We start from the raw sequence: 20169 nt of genomic DNA, 5'->3' as shown, positions 1-20169 counted from the left end.
GCACAAGTGAACTATATAAACAAAAAAAAGATAATACAATTAATGACACCAAAATTATATTGCTAGATTTTTTATTTTTATATTTTCTTATCACTATTGCTATCATTGTATAAATGCCAATATAAGTATATCACTAGATTTTTTGTTTTGGTCTGGTTTTACTTTCTTCTCGGCGTCAACCAATATTTGTTGAGATAATAATTAGGGAATCCAATTTTGGGCCCTGAACACCACAGAACGAGTGAACAATATTGATCAGATGCAGACATGCAGTAAACGAGGTAGGCCCATAACAAAAACAAGGATGTTGGCCAACCATGTTGGCAGATCTAAGAGTTGTTGGGCTACACTATGCCCATTTAAGCATTCCCATTTTCCAGAATCTCTGTAAATTTTAATTTTGTTGATCTACAGATATGAATTAATTTTTTCTAGCTGCCAATTCCAGGAAATCCTGCCACTGAATAAAATCAATGGAAGCATGAACATGGGTAATGTCTCAGCAAGGGGCCAACAATTCAGCAAAGTAGGTGAGGATAGTTAAACACTCAAACGGGCATTGATGGAGCTTGCATGGAGTTAAGGCAACCCAACGGGTACATGTGTCTATCTATGAAATTATTATGCAAAATCTGAAAGCCTAGGCCACTTTGTGAACCCTTTTCTTGGGCCCATAGATTGGACCTTTCTCTTCATTTGGGGTTAGAGTGGCCCATGATGTAGAAATCTAACCACACCTTCACATGCCACAACACCAAAGATTCATTGTAAAAATTCCCTATTATAGTCACATCCTCCATAGTACCTTGATTATAATTATCAAATGTATGTCACAATTCACGCTGTATGATTTTTCCCCTTAAATTTTGTATGCACATTTGGCTTCTTTCGCAATCATCTAATCCTAAACCGTCAGCTGTTTACGTCTTTTACATTCCATTATAAATTTTGTCCTTGAGATTATTATTAGCACACACAACTTCGTTTAATTATGCAACTTAATGAATCTTTTATTTATTTTAAAATCAAACGATATGATGACTAAGAAAAGAATATGTAGCGTTAAATCTATTGTGATTGATGCCTAACCCCAAAACAGCAAAAGCCAACCTGAACAAGCTTCTTATTGTTTTTGGTTTATGATTACGATCTAAGAATGGAAAACAAGAAATATGAGTGAACATCTATTTTTATTTCTAACATTATTTCAAGTTAATGAGTTGAGTGGAGGAGTGGAAGAAGGATTTGGTGCTTAGAATAAGTGCTTTCTTTTAAATAATCTACTAATAATATTTGATTAGGTGGGATCAGGTGCCATAATCAAAATTCCTCTGTTGATTCTTAAAAAAACGAAGAAGAAATATAAAATCAAATCAATCTGCATGTCATATCATACATATATCTCAGTGCAATAATAACCGCAAGTGATACACACACAAACCAAAAACACAAGTAGTAGTTGGTTTTGTTGTCATGCTTTCATTTCGTAACATAATATCTATGTCCCAATAATAATATTGCCTCTGCATTTTTCTAAACACTAGAAACCACTCATCAACAACAACCACCACCACCACCATCACCTTATTGTTCTGCATCACAGTTTCGAGTCTCTTAATTTCTGTGCTCCAAAATCTAGTCCTAGTTTGCATGATGGCCTTTAGCTTATGTGGAACAAACCTTGATTGGATTAGAGTCCACACAGACCATTAAGTGAATTGAGAGCCATGTGTTTGAGTTTATGTCTCTGTGAGAAAAGTGCTTGTGTTGGTTTTTCTCACCCTCAAAACAATCACATACTATTCACCACACCACCCATCTTTTCTATGATTCCTTTCTCCTTCTAACCAAAGATGCTTCTCTGAGACTCTTTATCTATTAAGAATCCTAACGCTTATTGCCCCAACTCAAAAAAGTTCCTTCTCTCCGCTCCTTCAATCCACCAAAAAGGGTACAAGAATTCTGAGTTCTTGTTTTTTGAAACATTGGTGTCTTTCAAACATGCATATAATGGCTCTTCACCATCCACACCGTTTATTACTAGACACAAGCTCAAGCTCTGGTGATGTAAATAGGACAAAAGATTCCTCCTTAGGCGACCCGAATTTCGACACCAACATGGTGATTATCTTGGCTGCTTTGCTCTGTGCACTCATATGTGCTTTGGGACTCAACTCAATAGTGCGTTGCGCTCTAAGATGTAGCCGAAGGTTGGCTTTCGAGACCCCGGACGAAGCAGCAGCGCGATTAGCGGTTAAAGGGTTGAAGAAGAGTGCTCTGCATCAGATTCCTATAGTTGTTTATGGTAATTCAGGTGCTACTAATAGTTGTATTAAAGCCACTGATTGTGCAATTTGCCTAGGGGAGTTTATGAATGGGGAAAAAATTAGAGTGCTACCAAAATGTAACCATGGATTCCATGTTAAGTGTATAGATACATGGCTGCAATCACACTCCTCTTGCCCAACTTGTAGAAGGTGTTTGATTGAGCAACCAGCAACAAGTTCTGAAGTTGCAACTGTGGCTGTTGCAGTGGCTGCAGCTTCAGGAACAAGGAATAGTCATGAAGATAATAATGCTTCAGGAGGGTATCAACCTGATCATGTAGCTGTAGTTGTTGATGAGATTAGCTAGCTAGTTGAAAGTTGCTGCTTAACCTTCCCCTTTGTTGGAATTCACTGATGGAGGGATGAGTAATTTGACTCATTCACATCTAGATCATGAGTGTTTGGAATTCATATTATGAAAGGAGACATTGCTTTTGCTAATTTGAAAAGAAAAAAGGAGTTCATCAGAGCGAGGCAAGGGATGGAATAAATGAAGAGATAGGTATATTTTGTTTATGTATTTTTTTTTCAAACTTGAATTAGGATTTTAAGAACTTTTCATATTCTATGGTGTACTTGTATGATAGTGTGAAGAATTGAGGATATATAGAGGTAGATATTAGTGTAGAAAATTTAACTTGATTTCATGTATGTTTGTGCATGTTTTCGGACATGATTGTAAATAGATTGAGAAGCAAGCAATGTGCAACTATTTCGGTTCTAAAATGGCATTTTATCTCCGGTAAATAAATATTGATGCTGAACTATGTTCAAACTCAGTTCAACTTTTACTTTAGTCCTTAGTTCCTTATTCCTTATCCTTTGATTAGAGTTGTAGTGGATCTTAGGAGTAATCAAGGAATATTTAAATTGATATCATATATACTTGGTTCATGATCAACTTGTAGAACTAATTCAATTTATATGACTGAGAATAAGAATGGCATGCGACTTGGCAATCTGTCTCAGAGTAGACACTAATGCTCCCTTTTCTCCCTCCATGTGGGTAGCATATTCTTCTCCATTAGAGAGAAATCTGCAAAGGTTGTGTGATATTATCAATGAAAGCTCTTAATTTGTTATGCCTACAAAGGAGATAAGTGTCATATAAAATACAAAGAATATTAAATATTGTATAATATATCCCAAGAGACATTAGTGTATATATTTACAAATAAAACAAAATTGTATGTAACATTACCTAATATCATGTTACCTTAAACTACGTCCTGAATAGCACCTCAGAAAGGCAGAGTGGGAAAATCTGATAACAACACTGAATAAGAAATTAGTCAATAAGCACAAAACACAAACGATAAGAACTCTAAAATCACTATCTTTACACGTGGAAGAGATATGATATCTAGACTCTAGTCAATTATTATTATAGAGCAATGCTAGGGGCCAGCAACTTTTGTGATTGGTAGCCAGCAAATAGCCATCAATGATAATTTAATAGTGTGAGATTAGTGTGAGATTTCATTCAATGACTCAAATTTCTCTGCTGGTTACATGTTGGCCAAAATTCAACAAAACTGCTGGCCCCTAGACTTTTCCATATTGAAAGTGTTCTGCATAGGTAGATGAAGGTCTAAGTTACTTTGATTCCAAACTTCAAAAGTAGAGAAATTACAAGGCATAAAGAGTAACAACATGCCAACACCCTTTAAAGTAGAGAACAAAATTTCGTTTAATGAATTGGGATTCCAAGTTTTGTCACGCCGGCACCATAGTACTAATGAAATTTAATACATTATTTTTGTTCCTTTATAGTACCATTATCAATGAAACAAAGCTTCAATCAGATTCTCTCCAATTTTTATCCACCATTTGGAAGTTGAAGGACTTGAGCATTTATACCAAATGCAAATTTTCATTTATCTTCTCCACAAGAGATTGTTGACAGGTGTGGCTAGAGCTAGATGCATATTGCATAGCATATAAATTGTTGGCAAGTCATAAGAAAAAATGTAAAAATTGAATTTTATTTTATTTTATTGATCAAACTTCACCATTTAATCTGATTATTAACTAAACTAGGAATCAATTTCGTAACAATATACTATAATGAGATGAGTTATGCTACGTATACACTAAAATCAGTTACCAAAGTTAGTTATCAGTATAAAAGACATGTTAGAAATATAAATACACATTAAAAATAAATTAAATTACATATGTATTTATATACAAATACATTGGTGGCTGATTTTAATGGCCGATTTTAGTATACACATCATATTTTTGGAATGAGATCAGCTATAAATTGTGCTCAAATTATGATGATAGATTAACATAACATTGATGAAGGGAACCAATGTCATCATGGTCATGGACATAAGGGAGACTAATCAATAATCATAGTCATGTAGTGCTTCTCCTATTCCTGTTTGATTTGACGGGCAATTTGAGTACAAGAGCATATAGAACTCCAAGAAATCATGATTGTTTATGCTCATGGGTCATGGAATCTCAATCTCTTTGCTTCTTCTCCTATAATACCCCCTTTATGGGCTTCTTAGGCCCACATGTTGAAAATAGAAAAGGAAAATTTCATTCCATTTCCACCACTACCTTTGGATTTCAACCAAGTAATGAGAATTGTGGATATACTGTGAAGATTGAAATTGACATTACGTCAATGCTTTATTTTTCCCTTTTTTTCTTAAAAAAAAAAGGACCTCATAGACCATTGTCTCTTTTAACACCTGTTTGATGATGGGTGCATGGCTACTAATCCACGATACATCTTTTGTTTCATGCCTCCTCTTTTAAATTATTATTCCATTATTTGCATCTTGGTTTGAGTTGGGAAGTAGAAGATTATGCTAATTAACAATATGGAAGGAATCCCACTGAAGCACACAATTTGAACAACCACGGAAGCATTAATTTTGTCAACTATAGTAAGAGAGTGACATGCAACAAGCGAGGCAACATTTGTTTGTATGTGCGAAATTGAGTGCAATGTTGGCGAGAATCAAACCCCCTTTTCTCCTTTTCTTTTTTTAAGTTGCAATCGGCACTAATTCAATTTGCGTATTTGGAACATGGCAACACTCATAATTACTGATAACAAGTTTTTTTTTTTTTTTTTTTGGATTTTGCTCTGATATAAATTGATATAAATTTCTACGCATGTAAAAATGTGTTAAACAAGAGAAACAGCTTCAGCACGAGTTTTAGCTGGCCTAAATTTAATGGTTTAATAAAATTGGTTTTTCTGCATTTTAGGCCAAAAAGACATTATTTGTTTTGGTCCAACCAATAAAATACAATGATGTGGTTCCTGTGAAGGAGAGCAACAATTTGAGCGAGTTAAATAGCAAAATAGAACAAGAAGATCAAGAATCAAGAGTGCATTAGTCAGTTTTCTGTTGTAGCAGTTGTTAGAGTTAGAGTCATTGACCAATTCTAGCTAAGTGCACTCACGTATAAATAGGTCACTCTGTCTAATTAATAGCTAGCTGCTTTTTTTGTCTTTTGCATTATCAGTTTGTTTCTTTCTTTTGCAAGTAATAGTGCTCTCTAGTTCTTTTTTACTTCAACTGTCTCTGTTTTCATTCTTTCTTTCACTCTTGGTTAGTTTCTGCTTCTTGCCATTGAAGGCATTGTATGAGAAAGCTTTCATGGTACCAAGAGTTATTGGGTTTTGATCTATGGCTTCCACACCTGAAATTTCTGGTGACTTCACCACCAACACCACCACAAATTCTTCTTCTGTTATTGATTCTCTTCCAACCAATTTCTTCAACAAAAAATTCTTTAATCCAATCAGTGAGAAATTATGTGAGAACAATTACAAAACATGGTAACAAGTATTATTTGCCATTAGAGGGTAAGATCTTGAGGTTCATCTTTATCAAAATTGTGTTCCTCCACAATTTGATTCTACTGCAAATCAACAAGTTGGGATAGAGTCTCAACTATATAAGCAATGGAGACAATCTTAGTTCATGAATGTTAGCTTCCATGGATTTTGAATTCAAGAATAAAATAATGAAAAAAATTATAGGAAATAATGATAATTGTGAACAATAAATTAAAAAAAGAAAATTTTCATACAATTGCCTATTAGGTTTAATTGGGTACTTTTATGGACAACACAAATAACGTTAATTTCTAGATATTGTTGATATCAAATAAACTCACTCTAATTATATTTCCTAAATTATTTATAAAAGAAATATAACTCTTTGAAATAATATTTTTAGGGCAAAAGTTCTAACTTTACAATCTAGGAAGTAATCGTAACATAATTAATCTCTATGTTAACCCTGACAATAAAGATGTGAACTTAAGATTCCTAAAACTGTTGTCTGACACTAGCTAATCTTGTCCTCAATATTAAATGGTGTGATGAGATGAGCAATTATTTATTTTATAAAATGATTTTTATGATTCATAAAAAATTAAATAAAAAAAATTAAGAAATACATTTGAAATAAGAAATTAGATTAAGAAATCCGAATAAAAAGAATATACTCAATTAAAAATTTGAGATTAGTTCTAAAAAATTGAATTTAGATCCTCTAAATTTTAAATTTTTACTTTAGAGTTCTAAGTGAAATTTAAAATTTAGAAGATCCAAATTCTGAAAAATTAGAAGAGAATGAATTTTAAGAGTGTAACAAAGAAGGAGAAAGTAAAAGTAATTGTTTAGTCTAACTTAAATAATTTTTGTTAATTAAATTATTTGTATAAAATAAACCAATTTTTTATCAAATCAAATTATAATACATGTCAACAATTCAAAAATACTTCATATGAAGTTGATTACAGGTAAGTTTTCACCTTCTTATTTTCTTTTCATATCTCTTTACTCTCTCATTCTGTATAAAGAGTATCTCTGTGATTCCAATCCAATCCTCTAAGCTAGCTTGTCATTTTCATAATATAATTTTATAGACGAAAGGAAATAAATTTTTCTTTTTTTTGTCATTTAAACATTGTAATTTTGATGCTAGATTAGTAAGCTGAAGAATTGTTGCATGTCATTTTGAATTTGATATTTGGTTGTTGCATTGCGTAATTTGCTTCGAAAACCTTTAATTTGGTAAATGAGACTGATGTTGAATTTTATTTTTGACACTTAACTAGTGTTGTGTTGTTCTATTCCAACGTGGAGAAGGTGCATTCTGCTGTTATGTTCAATATTATTATCTTTAGAGTTAGATAAATGCAATCTCTTTTAATAGATTTATGTATTCGTCTTCATTAGGGTTGCAAAAAAATATACAAGTCAACTTGGACCGATTAAATACAATAATTAAATATTATTGCAATAAGTGAAAAAGTAGCTGGAAATCGGCAAAACATATAACAAGATCATTGCAACACAGAAGAGTTTGTCTTGTTTCACTTGGACAATTCCTGAGAGAAGGTGGTAGCCAAAGATGAAATGGTTGAGGGTGAGATAGCACTTGAGCCGCCAAGGTACCATTTTTTGATGGTCTCCACCACATTGGCATTCTCTACCACAAACTTTGAATCTTCCTTCCCCTCCAAAGACACCACAATCTGCATTAACAACCATACCATTAACTAAAATTAAATATATACTGCCATGCTGAAACTCAACTAGCAAGCCAATTATCTTTGGCTATCATCGGCCAATTTTTTTTATTTCTAAATTATAAATTCTAAATCTTAAATTCTGTACTCTAAATTTTTTTTTTTTTGGTCATATTCGCAGAGAGCAAAAGTAACGGAAATGCAAGGTACCTCAGCAGTTGGAGAGTTAGCTGGGAAATGATATGTGATGACTGAATTCTTCTTGAAGTACTTAGATTGGAAGAACTCAACAATCTTTTCCAATTCAGCTTCTTCTTCATCCTCGTATTTGTCATCAGCAGCCAAACGGTCCCTCACAGCAGTCTCAATCTGAACCCCATACTGTGCTCCCTTGATCTCTTTGATCACCACAAGCCTAATCACCTTCTCCACTGGAGCTGCAATCACACCATCAAAGAATTCTTCTTTCTCTTCAAGCTCCTTTGGGGGTGTACCCTTCCACTGTGTTAAGTGGTTCACTATTTCAGGGTCCAAATAGACCCCGATTGTGTAGAACTTCACTTGGAGGAAGTGGATCTCCATGTCCTTGATTCCTGAGTCATCATCCATCATACAACAAAATCAATAAGTTGATTAATATTAAAGTCAACGGAAGCAGAGTATACCTACCATGACCAAGAAGAGACAGGGGCTTGGTAGTAGTGATCGTGCAAGGATAGGAGATTTCATCAACCATTACCGTTTCACTTGCCACTGAAATTCAATCCCAAAAAATAATTAATTCACAAAACATAACATACAAAAATAAAATCAATAAACAACACTGAAATTGAAGAGAGTTGTGGTCTTACTAGTGTAGGAAAGGATGATGATGAATTGTGGGAAGCAATGGAAGAAGGATAGCAGAACGGGTATATAACGGTGTGGTAGTTTTAGAGCCTTTGATTTAAGACCGAAAAGTCGAAAACTAAGGTGGTAGGTAGACTTTGTAGTTCATGCACTTGTGACTGTTCAAATCACTCAACTTCTACCATCCTAATTAATTCAATGTTGCATGCACACTTTCACACTTTCTAACCTCTTTTTTTCCTTCACAAAAAATAGATGATATGATCTTTCTATTTACTTATTTAGTAATTTACCCGAAGATAAATGTAAAATTTAATTGTTACTAAGATTTTAATAGTGTAAAAAATAAGATTAAGAATTAAGTGACGTATAGATGATTAGATGGGGAGGTGTTAGGGGTCAATTTTCATGCCTTTGACTATTTTGAAAACTTTCAGGTTACAGCCAACCGTCCGGACTGGGGTTGGTGGCACGAGCCTCACCACTCAATCTACCTAATCATCATACATCACCTTCAACATCGTAGCCTGCTGCCTCCTTTTTATAACAAAAATGCTCCATATAAAAATAAAATAAAAAATAAAACGATGATACTTACGTGATTAAATTATTTTAATAACTAAGTTCAATCAAATTAATTCAATAGCTTAAAATGGTTAATCAATGAGTAATAACTTAAATGACATAATTTTCCCATACTCAATTAAAAGGTTGCGGATTCGAGTCTTCTATCTTTTGGTAAAAAAAAAATTTAAAATGAATAACCGAAAATTTTAATTGAAAAAGAAAGAGATGCACAAGAAGAATAAAAAAAACTGAGTTAAATTTACTACAAAAGTAATTTATTTATTTAGTATTTTTTAAATAAAAAATTAACTACTAAAATTATTATTGCATATTTGTATATATTATATATTTATTCTATTTTAAATTAATATCTCTTTTTATTGTTTTACAAATTAAATTTTATTTTCTAATTTAAGAAGTGATGAATTATTTTTTCTTTATTATACTCTCTATTATTATTATTATTATTATTATTATTATTATTAAATAAAAAACAGTTAACAAAATAAAAAATTAATAAAAAGAGAAAATAGCATTTGAGATATTGTTGTATTTTTCTTTTGACTACGTATATTTTTAACAAAATTTAATGGTTGTTCTAATATTTATGCACCGCTAAAAAACACAATTAATTTTAAATGGATAGAATATACTTTTAATCTTATTAATAAAATAAGAGTTAATTAATAGTCAAATTCGTTCTTGAAAGATCACTTATTTTTTAAATTAGTCTTCAAATTGTTGTAAAATAAATAAGGAAGAGGTAATAAATATAAAATAAGAAAATGTAAATAAAAGACTCTAATATTGATATTTGCCAATATAATTATCTCACTATAGTAATAAAAGTAATTAATATATTTACTAGTATTATATATGTAGTAACTTATATTCAAAAGAGAAGAAAGAGAGTTTGTATGAGAGAGAAGAATATTTCTATTTTATTACTTGTGTGTCATATGCTTCATATCATACTCCTATTTATAGGCACATAAAAGCTGTGCTTTCAAATGTAATTAAATATGGTCTTCTTTTGATAAAATCAAATTCTATATCGAAAAGGTTGGCCGCCCAAAATTGTGAAGGAAGTCACAATTCATTAAATGGGCATCCACCCATGCTTATCACAACATTCCTCCTTGGATGACCATTTAGGATTATTGCCTCGTTAAAACTTTACTAAAGAAAAACCCAATGAAAAAAACCTTAGTGAAAGAAAAATAGTACAATATCCTTTAGCGATGTGAACTGCCTCATTAAAAACCTTGTCAAGAAAAAACCTAATGGAAAAAAACCTGACCAAAGAAAAAAGAGTACAGTCTCCCCCTCTTGTCGACATCATTTAATGTCTCGAAATCGGCACATCCCAATCTCATGTACCAATCTTTCAAAGGAGGATTTTGGGAGTGACTTTGTGAATAAATCTGCCAGATTGTCACTTGAGTAGATCTGTTGGATATCAATTGTCCATTGATTATGAAGATCATGAGTGAAGAAGAATTTGGGAGAAATATGCTTTGTTCTATCACCTTTGATGTATCCGTCTTTAAGTTGAGCAATGCATGTTGTATTATCTTCAACCAGGATAGTTGGAGCTATCTTATGATCAATCAGTCCACATGATGACAGAATATATTGGATCAAACTCCTGAGCCAAAAATACTCGCGACTAGCTTCATGTATCACTAGTATTTCAGCATGATTAGAGGAGGTTGCTGCTATCGTCTGTTTCGTGGACCTCCATGATATAGCTGTACCACCATATGTGAACAGATATCCTGTTTGAGATCTCCCTTTATGTGGATCAGACAAGTATCCATCATCTGCATAGTCAACTAGTTGTAACTTGGATCCATGTGGATAAAATAATCCCATATTAACCATTCCATGAAGATATTGAAAAATTTGATTGATTCCATTCCAATGTCTTCTGGTTGGAGAGGAACTATATCTTGCTAGTAAATTTACAGCAAATGATATATCGGGTCGTGTATTATTAGCAAGATACATTAGTGCTCCAATGGCACTAAGATATGGTATTTCAGGACCAAGGATATCTTTATTTTCTTCTTTAGGACGGAATTGATCCTTTTCCACATCCAAAGATCTTACAATCATTGGAGTACTTAATGGATGCGACTTATCCATATAAAATCTCTTCAAGATCTTTTATGTGTCAGTTGTTTGATGAATAAAGATCTCATTTTTTTGTATGCTCGATCTGTAGGCCGAGACAAAATTTAGTCTTTCCAAGATCTTTCATCTAAAACTCTTCTTTTAGAGTTTTTATAATTGTTGGAATCTCTTCAAGAGTTCCAATGATATTTAAAAAATCAACGTACATAGCAATTACAATGAATCCAGATGCAGTTTTCTTTATGAAAACACATGGACAGATATCATCATTCTTGAATCCATTTTTGGGCAAATACTTAGTGATGCATGGAAACTTGTCTCTCAACAAATTTTCATTCGGCAAGTATACCGAATTATCGTCAAGTAAAACTCACTATAGAGTGAGGTCGAATCCCACAAGGATTGATTGGTCAAGCAACTTTAGTTAGAAGAATATGCTAGTTGAGCTAAACAGGATTGAGGTTAAGATGCAGAAATTTAAATGATTGGAAAGTAAATAGCAGAAATTAAAGTGCAGAATCTTAAATGGGGAATTGGGGTAATGCTCATAAAAGTAAATGGCAGAAATTAAAGAGAATGGATAAGATCAGAAATGGGGAGATCATTGGGTTTAGGAGATGTTGCAATTCTCCGGATCAAGTTCATTCTCATCTCTTCCTCAATCAATGCATTCATTGATCTCCTTGGCAATCTTAAGTGATTGGATTCCAATTCCTTGGTAATCCAATCTCTCAAATCTTGATCAATAGCCAATTCCTTGGTCAATTGCTCATGAGAAGAGATGAAGTATGGTCACTGATTATACCACATGCATTCCCAAATCAAGTATTGGTAGGATTATAGTCACATATCCATCCAAACCCAAATTGGTCCAACATGAGAAAGCATTTCTAGCATGATCTCTTCATTCCTCTTCCAAGGTTCCGAAGAGATCCAATTATGGAGAGTTTCTTCTCCAAGACAACTAACCAATTGAATTAAGATTGAAAGCTTTCTAGTAAAATCAAGAGAAAAGATAGAAGAAGAAGAATGAAAACTAATATTGATCCATCAAATTACAGCAGAGCTCCCTAACCCAATGAAAGGGGTTTAGTTGTTCATAGCTCTAGGAATCAAAATTGGCAGAAAAGAAGAATCCATGCTAGAAGTACAGAAAAGTAAATATGCAGAGAGTAGTTCCCAAAAGTCCAAAAGCTCCTAGCTAGTTCAAAACTACTCCTATATATACTACTCTTCATGATCTTTTAGTGAGTTCTTCAAGTCTTAGATGTGGACTTTGGACCTTGAGTTGAAGCAATTCTCATCTTTAGTGGGCCCAGCTTGCAGAGAAATTTGAATTAGGCTTGGGCATTTAGTGAGATTAACGTGGAATACACTTCTGGGTGCGAGAACGTTAGTGGCATTCACCTTTTCCACTAACGTTCCACCCTTATATGCCCACGTTATTCTCAACGTTAGAAGTCTTAACGTGACTTCTAACGTTCCTTCTCAATTCTTGGCCAACGTTAATGGGACTCACTTTTTCCATTAACGTTGGCTTGTGCCCCTTTTCGCAAACGTTAATGGGAATCACTTTTCCCATTAACGTTGCTTGCCTCTTACCCCCTACGTTAGGTCTCACGTTAGCTTAGCTAACGTAGCTCTTAACGTGGGCATCTATCACCTTCGAGAGCGTTAGTGACAGTCACCTTTGTCACTAACGCTCCAATTGCCTTAAGCCCCAACGTTAGAACCCACGTTAACTAAGTTAATGTGGCTCTTAACGTAGTAATGAAGCCATCTCCCAACGTTAGTGACAAAAGTGAGTGTCACTAACGTTGGCTCTTTGAACCCCACTCCACGTTAACTTTCACGTTAACAATCTTAACGTGAGAGTTAACGTAGGCAATGCTAATGATCCAACATTAGTGACAAAAGTGAATGTCACTAACGTTGGCATTGTTGATCCTCTTCCACGTTAGAGTTCACGTTAACTTAGTTAACGTGACTCTTAACGTGGGGCATTGCCTAGTTTCCCAACGTTAGTGGTGTTCACTTTTACCACTAACGTTGAGGAGAAACGTTATTGGAGTTCACGTTTCTCATTAACGTGGAGTCCTCTTTTTCTTCTACGTTAAGTACCACGTTAACTTATTTAACGTGGCTCTTAACGTAGGCTATGAATGGCTTCGCAGGCGTTATTGGTGATCACTTTTCTCATTAACGTTGCAAGCTTTTTGCCATCTCATGTTAGTAGTCACGTTAACTAAGTTAACGTGAATGCTAACGTGATTCTTCCATGCTTCATTTGTCCTGAAATTAAGCAATTAAAGTGCATCAAAGCTCTAGCCAAAGTCATGAGATTATGCATCATTAAATTATCATGCAATTCTGGCAAAAATCTCATGAAATCATGCAAAATTCACAATAGTTGCTTAAATGAAGGTGTAAGTGTATTTTCACCCAAAACTTGCCTTGTTTACTAGAAAAATGCATGAAACTACCCTAAAACAGTAAAGAAAAGGTCAGTGAAACTGGCCTAGATGCCCTGGCATCACAATACCAAACTTAAAGCTTGCTTGTCCCTAAGCAAGTACTGAAGCATAAGAAAAATGAAATGAAAGAACAAGAAGATAAGATGGAAGTAGCATTCATGGTTCATGGAGTTTCATGCATAGCAACTTAGGTTCTTTCCTTTTAGGTTTCAAGCCTTTATCAAATCCCTAGTCACTCTCTTGATTGCATCCCTTGAGGCTTCTTTCTTATTGATCCTTCTTTTTTTTTCTTTTCAAAGTTTTTTTTTTTTGCTAGGTGCTTTGTAAGAGGGCGAATTTTTATGATAAGCTTTCAGCCAACACTCCCAAACCAGTTGGTTTTAAGGTGCTAGGTGTTAAGACACCCCTAAGGACTTACTCCCTCAAGTCTCTTTCCCTCATACATACACACCACATGCACATGATTTGTTATTCTTTCTTTCTTGAGACCTTGGTGTCCAGCACCTCTTTGGGTTACTAAGTGCTCTGTAACAAGGGTTACTCTTGATAGTGGACTTTCAGCTGATAATCCCGGATTAGTTAATCCAAGTTACCAAGTGATAAGGCACCCCTAAGAGCTTATTCATCCAAGTATATCCCTTGTACATAAACACCACAGACACATGCCTCAGTTTCGAAACCCTTGGTGCCTAGCATTGTTTCTTATTGTGTTCCCTTTCTTATTTTCACTTGTATTGCTCTTCTTTTTTTCTTTTCTTGCTGGGATCTTATTGTTTAGCTATCCTCAAATAATGTGTCTCAAACATAGGACTTAGGATGGATAGTTACTTTCTTTCCTTTCTTGGTGAACCAACTTAGCTTACTAATCATCCTACCACAAACATTCAGAATGCACTTTACAAAATAACTCCACTCTCATTCTTTTCATAACATTTTCTTTTTGATTAACTTAAAGAGACAAGCATACAAGTAAGAAAGGTGCAAGTGAACATTCAAGACATTAGGCTCAATAACATAAACAAGGAGAATTGAAGACAGAATTGAAAATGTTCCAACTAACGAGCAACTATTAATCAAAGGTGTATTTGGACTTCCAATTTTAACATTCTCAGCACATGGAATTAAGTAACAATACAACCTTCGGGTGATGGTTTCTAGTTGTCCTCCTCTTTGTCATCATCCATAGTCTTTGCTACTTTACTTCCTTGGATGAAGGTGCACCATTTCCTCATAAGGTTCCTGCAAAGTTATTGGAAGTTGCTTGCTCCCGAAGCACTTGAGAAATAGTTAGCTTGCATGTATGCTTGTGAACTTCTGAACTGAAATTGGTGTGTGAACACCAAACTTAGTTCCTTGCCCAGTACAAAAGTTTGCATACATGCAGAGAACCTCATATCATGTTGTTAACAAAACAATTCTTAACTGGAGACTAAACTACAGCTAAGTGGTTCCCTTGATCGGTTGGAGCTAGCAATGTGTTTTGGGGGTGTAGTGTGATTCTAACTAATATCTTTGGTGGGACACCAAACTTAGAATTACACTTTCACTCTTGGATTGTTTTGGTGTGGAACACCAAACTTAGCTCCTCGCAATACAGGGGAAACAACTTGTGATCTTTATTGAAATGAAGATGAAAAGGAAACTACCTCAGGTTGGGTTGCCTCCCAACAGAGCGCTCTTTTAGCGTCGCTAGCTCGACGATTCCTCCATTACTTGAGATGATACTTTACTCTGGGGTTTTCCCCCATGTTGCCCATATAATGCTTCAGCCTTTGTCTGTTCACAGTGAAAGTCCTCTATGAACTTTCATCCATGATTTCTATGTGTCCATATGGCGAGACTTTTGTGACAAGAAAAGGTCCGGACCACCTTGATTTGAGTTTTCCTGGGAACAGTCTCAATTTGGAATTGTAGAGGAGTACTTGTTGCCCCTTTTCGAAACTCCTGGGTGCAATATGCAGATCATGTCTTCTCTTCGCCTTTTCTTTATAAATCTTGGCATTTTCGTAGGTTTGCGATCTAAATTCCTCCATCTCTTGCAGCTGCAAGATCCTCTTTGCACCAGCAGCAATGCTGTCAAAATTTAGTATCTTGAGAGCCCAGAGAGCTTTGTGTTCCAGTTCCAGTGGTAAATTCGACCAATCCTTTCTTGATGCACCCACAGTCTTTTCCAAAATCTTTTTTAGCTCTCTGTTGGATATCTCAATTTGCCCACTTGTTTAGGGATGATAAGGTGTGGCAACTTTGTGTTTTACCCCGTATCGTAGGAGGAGCGCTTCTAGTGGTCTGTTACAAAAATGGCTCCCTCCATCACTGATGAGTGCTCGGGGGACTCCAAAACGGCTAAAGATATTCTTCCTGAGGAAGTTCATGACCATCTTGTTATCATTCGTTGGAGTTGCAATAGCCTCTACCCACTTGAAAACGTAGTCCACTGCTACCAAGATGTACTTGTTTGAATATGAGGTTGGGAATGGTCCCATGAAATCGATTCCCCACACATCAAACAGTTCCAGTTCCAAGATGAAATTTTGTGGCATCTCATTTCTTTTGGGCAAGTTTCCAGATCTTTGGCATTCATTGTAGCTCTTTACTAGTTCTTTGGCATCCTTAAAAAGGGTAGGCCAAAAGAATCTGCTTTGTAACACTTTTGCTGCAGTTCTGTCCCCTTCAAAATGGCCTCCATAGCATGAGCTGTGGTAATTCCATAGGACCTCTCGTCCTTCTTCTTCCGAGACACATCTTCTAAGGATTCTATCTGAACACTTCTTGAAGAGATATGGCTCATCCCAGACAAAATATTTTGTATCATTTATGAGCTTTCTTTTTTGATGTTTATTGATCCCTAGAGGTAGGGCCCCGGTTGCCTTAAAGTTGGCAATGTCTGCAAACCATGGTGTTTTGTGAATTGTCATCAAGTGCTCATCAGGGAAGAGCTCGTTCACACTTGTATCATGTGTTCCACCTTCCTCATGACGGATTCTGGATAAGTGATCTGCTACCTTGTTCTCCACTCCTTTCTTGTCTCTGATTTCAATATTGAATTCCTGCAACAATAAGATCCATCTTATTAGTCTTGGTTTTGATTCTTGCTTGGAAAAAAAATATTTAAGTTCTGTATGATCTGTGAAAACAATCACTTTAGCACCAATGAGATATGATCTGAACTTATCACATGCAAAAACTATTGCTAGCAACTTTTTTTTAGTAGTGGTATAGTTTCTTTGAGCATCATTGAGGACTTTGCTAGCATAGTATATCACATGTACTAAGTTATCTTTCCTCTGCCCTAACACGGCCCCAAGTGCAAAATCAGATGCATCACACATCAATTCAAAGGGTAAGTTCCAATCAGGTGGGGAAATGATAGGAGCAGAGGACAATTTCTTTTTCAAGTTTTCAAATGCTAGCATGCATTTCTCATCAAAATTAAATGGTGTATCAGACATTAGGAGATTGCTTAAGGGCTTGGCTATCTTTGAAAAATCTTTAATAAACCTTCTATAAAAGCCAGCATGCCCCCAAAAAGCTCCTAATTGCCTTGACATCACTGGGTGGAGGTAACTTTTCAATTAGCTCCACCTTAGCTCTGTCTACCTCAATGCCTTGATTAGAAACTTTATGGCCAAGAACTATTCCCTCTGTCACCATGAAGTGACATTTTTCCCAGTTCAAGACTAAGTTGGTTTCTTGACATCTTTTCAATACCAAGGCAAGATGGGTTAGGCAATTAGGGAAGGAATCTCCAAATACTGAGAAGTCATCCATGAAAACTTCAATGAACTTCTCTATCATATCTGAAAAGATGGAGAGCATGCAGCGTTGGAATGTTGCGAGTGCATTACATAGCCCGAATGGCATGCGCCTATAGGCAAACACTCCATATGGGCAAGTGAATGATGTCTTCTCTTGGTCTCTTGGATCAACCACTATTTGGTTATATCCTGAATAACCATCTAGAAAACAATAATATGCATGTCCCGCAAGTCTTTCCAACATTTGATCCATGAAGGGAAGTGGGAAATGATCTTTTCTTGTGGCCTCATTAAGCTTCCTGTAGTCAATACACATTCTCCAGCCTGTAATGGTTCTTGTAGGGATTAGCTCATTCCTTTCGTTGGGCACCACAGTGATTCCTCCCTTCTTGGGAACCACCTGAACTGGACTGACCCATTGGCTGTCTGAGATTGGATAGATTACTCCTCCCTGCCACAACTTCATGACTTCTTTCTGCACTACTTCTTTTATTGCTGGATTTAACCTTCTTTGGGGCTGAATGGAAGGTTTGGCACCTTCTTCTAGGAGTATCTTATGCATGCATATGGCTGAACTGATTCCCTTCAAGTCAGCAAGTGTCCATCCAATGGCATCCTTATGCCTTTGTGAGACTTGAAGCAACTCTTCCTCTTGTTCTTGGCTGAGAGCTGAATTTATGATTACTGGATAGCTTTTATTTTCTCCTAAGTATGCATACTTGGGAGTGGTTGGCAGTGCTTTAAGCTCCAATTTGGGTGCTTCTTTTCTTTCTTCCTTTTCTTCTAGCCCACCTTGAACATGTATTTCAGCGGCTGCAGCTTCTTTGCTTGTTGCTAACTCCTCTTCTGTTGATGCTTCAAGCTCTTCTTCAAGAGTTTCTTGTACCAAAGCTTCTACTGAGTCTAACCTCATACATTCTCCCAATGAGTCATGTGGGTACCTCATGGCCTTAAACACATTGAATGTCATTTTCTCCGCATGTAATCTGAGGACAAGTTCACCCTTTTGGACATCAATAATGGCTCTGGCAGTGGCTAAAAATGGCCTCCCCAGGATGATGGAGGTCTTAGCTCCTTCCTTCATGTTTAGTACTACGAAATCTGCTGGGAAAATGAAGTCCCCCACCTTCACCAACAAGTCTTCTACTACCCCATAAGGAAATTTGAATGACCTGTTTGCTAGTTGTAGGGCCATTCTTGTTGGTTTGGCTTCTTCAATTTTCATCTTTTTCATCATTGCTAGAGACATTAGATTTATGCTGGCTCCTAGATCACATAAAGCCTTTTCCACCGTGATTTCTCCAATGATACAAGGGATTTGGAAACTCCCAGGATCCTTCAATTTTTGAGGCAATTTGTGTTGGATGATGGCGCTGCATTCTTCTGTAAGTACCACAGTCTCATTGTTCTTCCAACTTCTCTTTTTGGTCATCAACTCCTTCAAGAACTTGGCATAGAGTGGCATTTGCTCGATTGCTTCAGTAAAGGGTATGTTTATTTGTAATTTCTTGAAGATCTCCAAGAATCTTGAGAATTGGTTGTCCTCTCCCTTCTTCTTTAATTGCAGCTGCTGTGGGTATGGGGCCTTTGAGAGGTATGGATTGGGCACTTCTCTTTCTTGATGTGACTTGGGGATTGAGGTGTGAGCTTCCTCATGTCCCTTGTTTTTTCATCCAGTTCCTTCTCTGGTGGTTTCTTCTGGGTCTCCTTTAATTCCTTCCCACTCCTGAGGGTGATGGCCTGACATTCTTCCCTTGGTATTGAGTTAATATTGTTGCAATTATTGTGCCCAGGGGTTTGCTTGAATAAGAATTTAATCTGTGTTTCCAGTTTCTTGATGGCAGCATTTTGATTCTGCATGTTAGATTGCGCTTCTTCCCGGAAAGCTTTACTATCTTGAATTTCTTTGCATAGAATTTTGAGTAGAGCCTCAATCTTTGAAAGCCTATCATCTGTGGATGATGGTGGGTTGAGATTGGGTGGTTGAGAAGGTTGGTTAGATGGATGTTGGTAATATCTCTGTGAAGTGTTTTGATGAGTGGCATTGTTGTTGGAGTTGAAGTTGGAACGTCTCTGATTTTGTCCTTGGTCTTGTTGGTTTCCCCATCCAAAGTTGGGGTGATTTCTCCATCCAGAGTTGTAGGTTTTAGAGTATGGATCATGGACTTGTCTAGGTGAATTTCCCACATAGTTGGCTTGCTCTCAGTCACCTTCTTCTCCTATGTTTACTCCTTCATGAGTTGGTGATGAGGTGATGGCTGCTGCAACTTGGTTCTCTTCTACCTTCTTGGTAAGATCTGCTAGTTGCTTGGTGATCATCTTATTTTGGGCTAATAGTGCATCCATGTGGTTCAGCTCCATTACTCCCTTAGTGTTACTTCTTTCAGAGGCATAGAAGTAGTCATTCTCAGCAACTGTTTCAATGACATCTATGGCTTCTTCAATGGTTTTCTTCTTGTTTAAAGAACCTCCTGATAAATGATCTACAGCCTTCTTTGACTCATAGGAAAGACCTTCATAGAAGATGTGAAGTTGAACCCACTCATT

The 20169-nt window shown here is 35.8% G+C and overlaps 2 protein-coding genes across 2 annotated transcripts; one reads left to right on the top strand and one right to left on the bottom strand.

Moving 5' to 3' along the window:
- Positions 1-1420: 1420 nt before the first annotated feature.
- LOC130956379 (RING-H2 finger protein ATL74-like) lies at positions 1421-3064 on the top strand. Its single transcript, XM_057883417.1, has one exon. It carries the CDS (start codon positions 2002-2004, stop codon positions 2632-2634), a length of 633 nt encoding a protein of 210 aa, XP_057739400.1. The 5' UTR covers positions 1421-2001; the 3' UTR covers positions 2635-3064.
- A 4519-nt stretch (positions 3065-7583) lies between these two features.
- On the bottom strand, positions 7584-8941 carry LOC130954482 (chalcone isomerase-like protein 2). The gene is made up of 4 exons (XM_057881227.1): positions 8693-8941; positions 8511-8594; positions 8052-8434; positions 7584-7847 (listed from the first exon to the last, which is right to left on the bottom strand). Coding segments are annotated over exons 1-4 (630 nt in total). The 5' UTR covers positions 8694-8941; the 3' UTR covers positions 7584-7685.
- Positions 8942-20169: the final 11228 nt, after the last annotated feature.

This window comes from Arachis stenosperma, chromosome 10 (genome assembly GCF_014773155.1).
Source record: "Arachis stenosperma cultivar V10309 chromosome 10, arast.V10309.gnm1.PFL2, whole genome shotgun sequence".
Taxonomy (NCBI): domain Eukaryota; kingdom Viridiplantae; phylum Streptophyta; class Magnoliopsida; order Fabales; family Fabaceae; genus Arachis; species Arachis stenosperma.
The sequence above is the reverse complement of the archived record's forward strand: the minus strand, read 5'-3'. Positions and strand labels throughout refer to the sequence as shown.

Bases quoted from the DNA above. Each gene is read 5' to 3' on its own strand.
- LOC130956379 (XM_057883417.1), top strand. From the start codon at position 2,002: ATGCATATAATGGCTCTTCACCATCCACACCGTTTATTACTAGACACA.
- LOC130954482 (XM_057881227.1), bottom strand. The intron at 8,435-8,510 runs GTAGGTATACTC...ATGATGACTCAG, and splicing joins CCTGTCTCTTCTTGGTCATG to GAATCAAGGACATGGAGATC. The intron at 7,848-8,051 runs GTACCTTGCATT...TTGTTAATGCAG, and splicing joins CTAACTCTCCAACTGCTGAG to ATTGTGGTGTCTTTGGAGGG.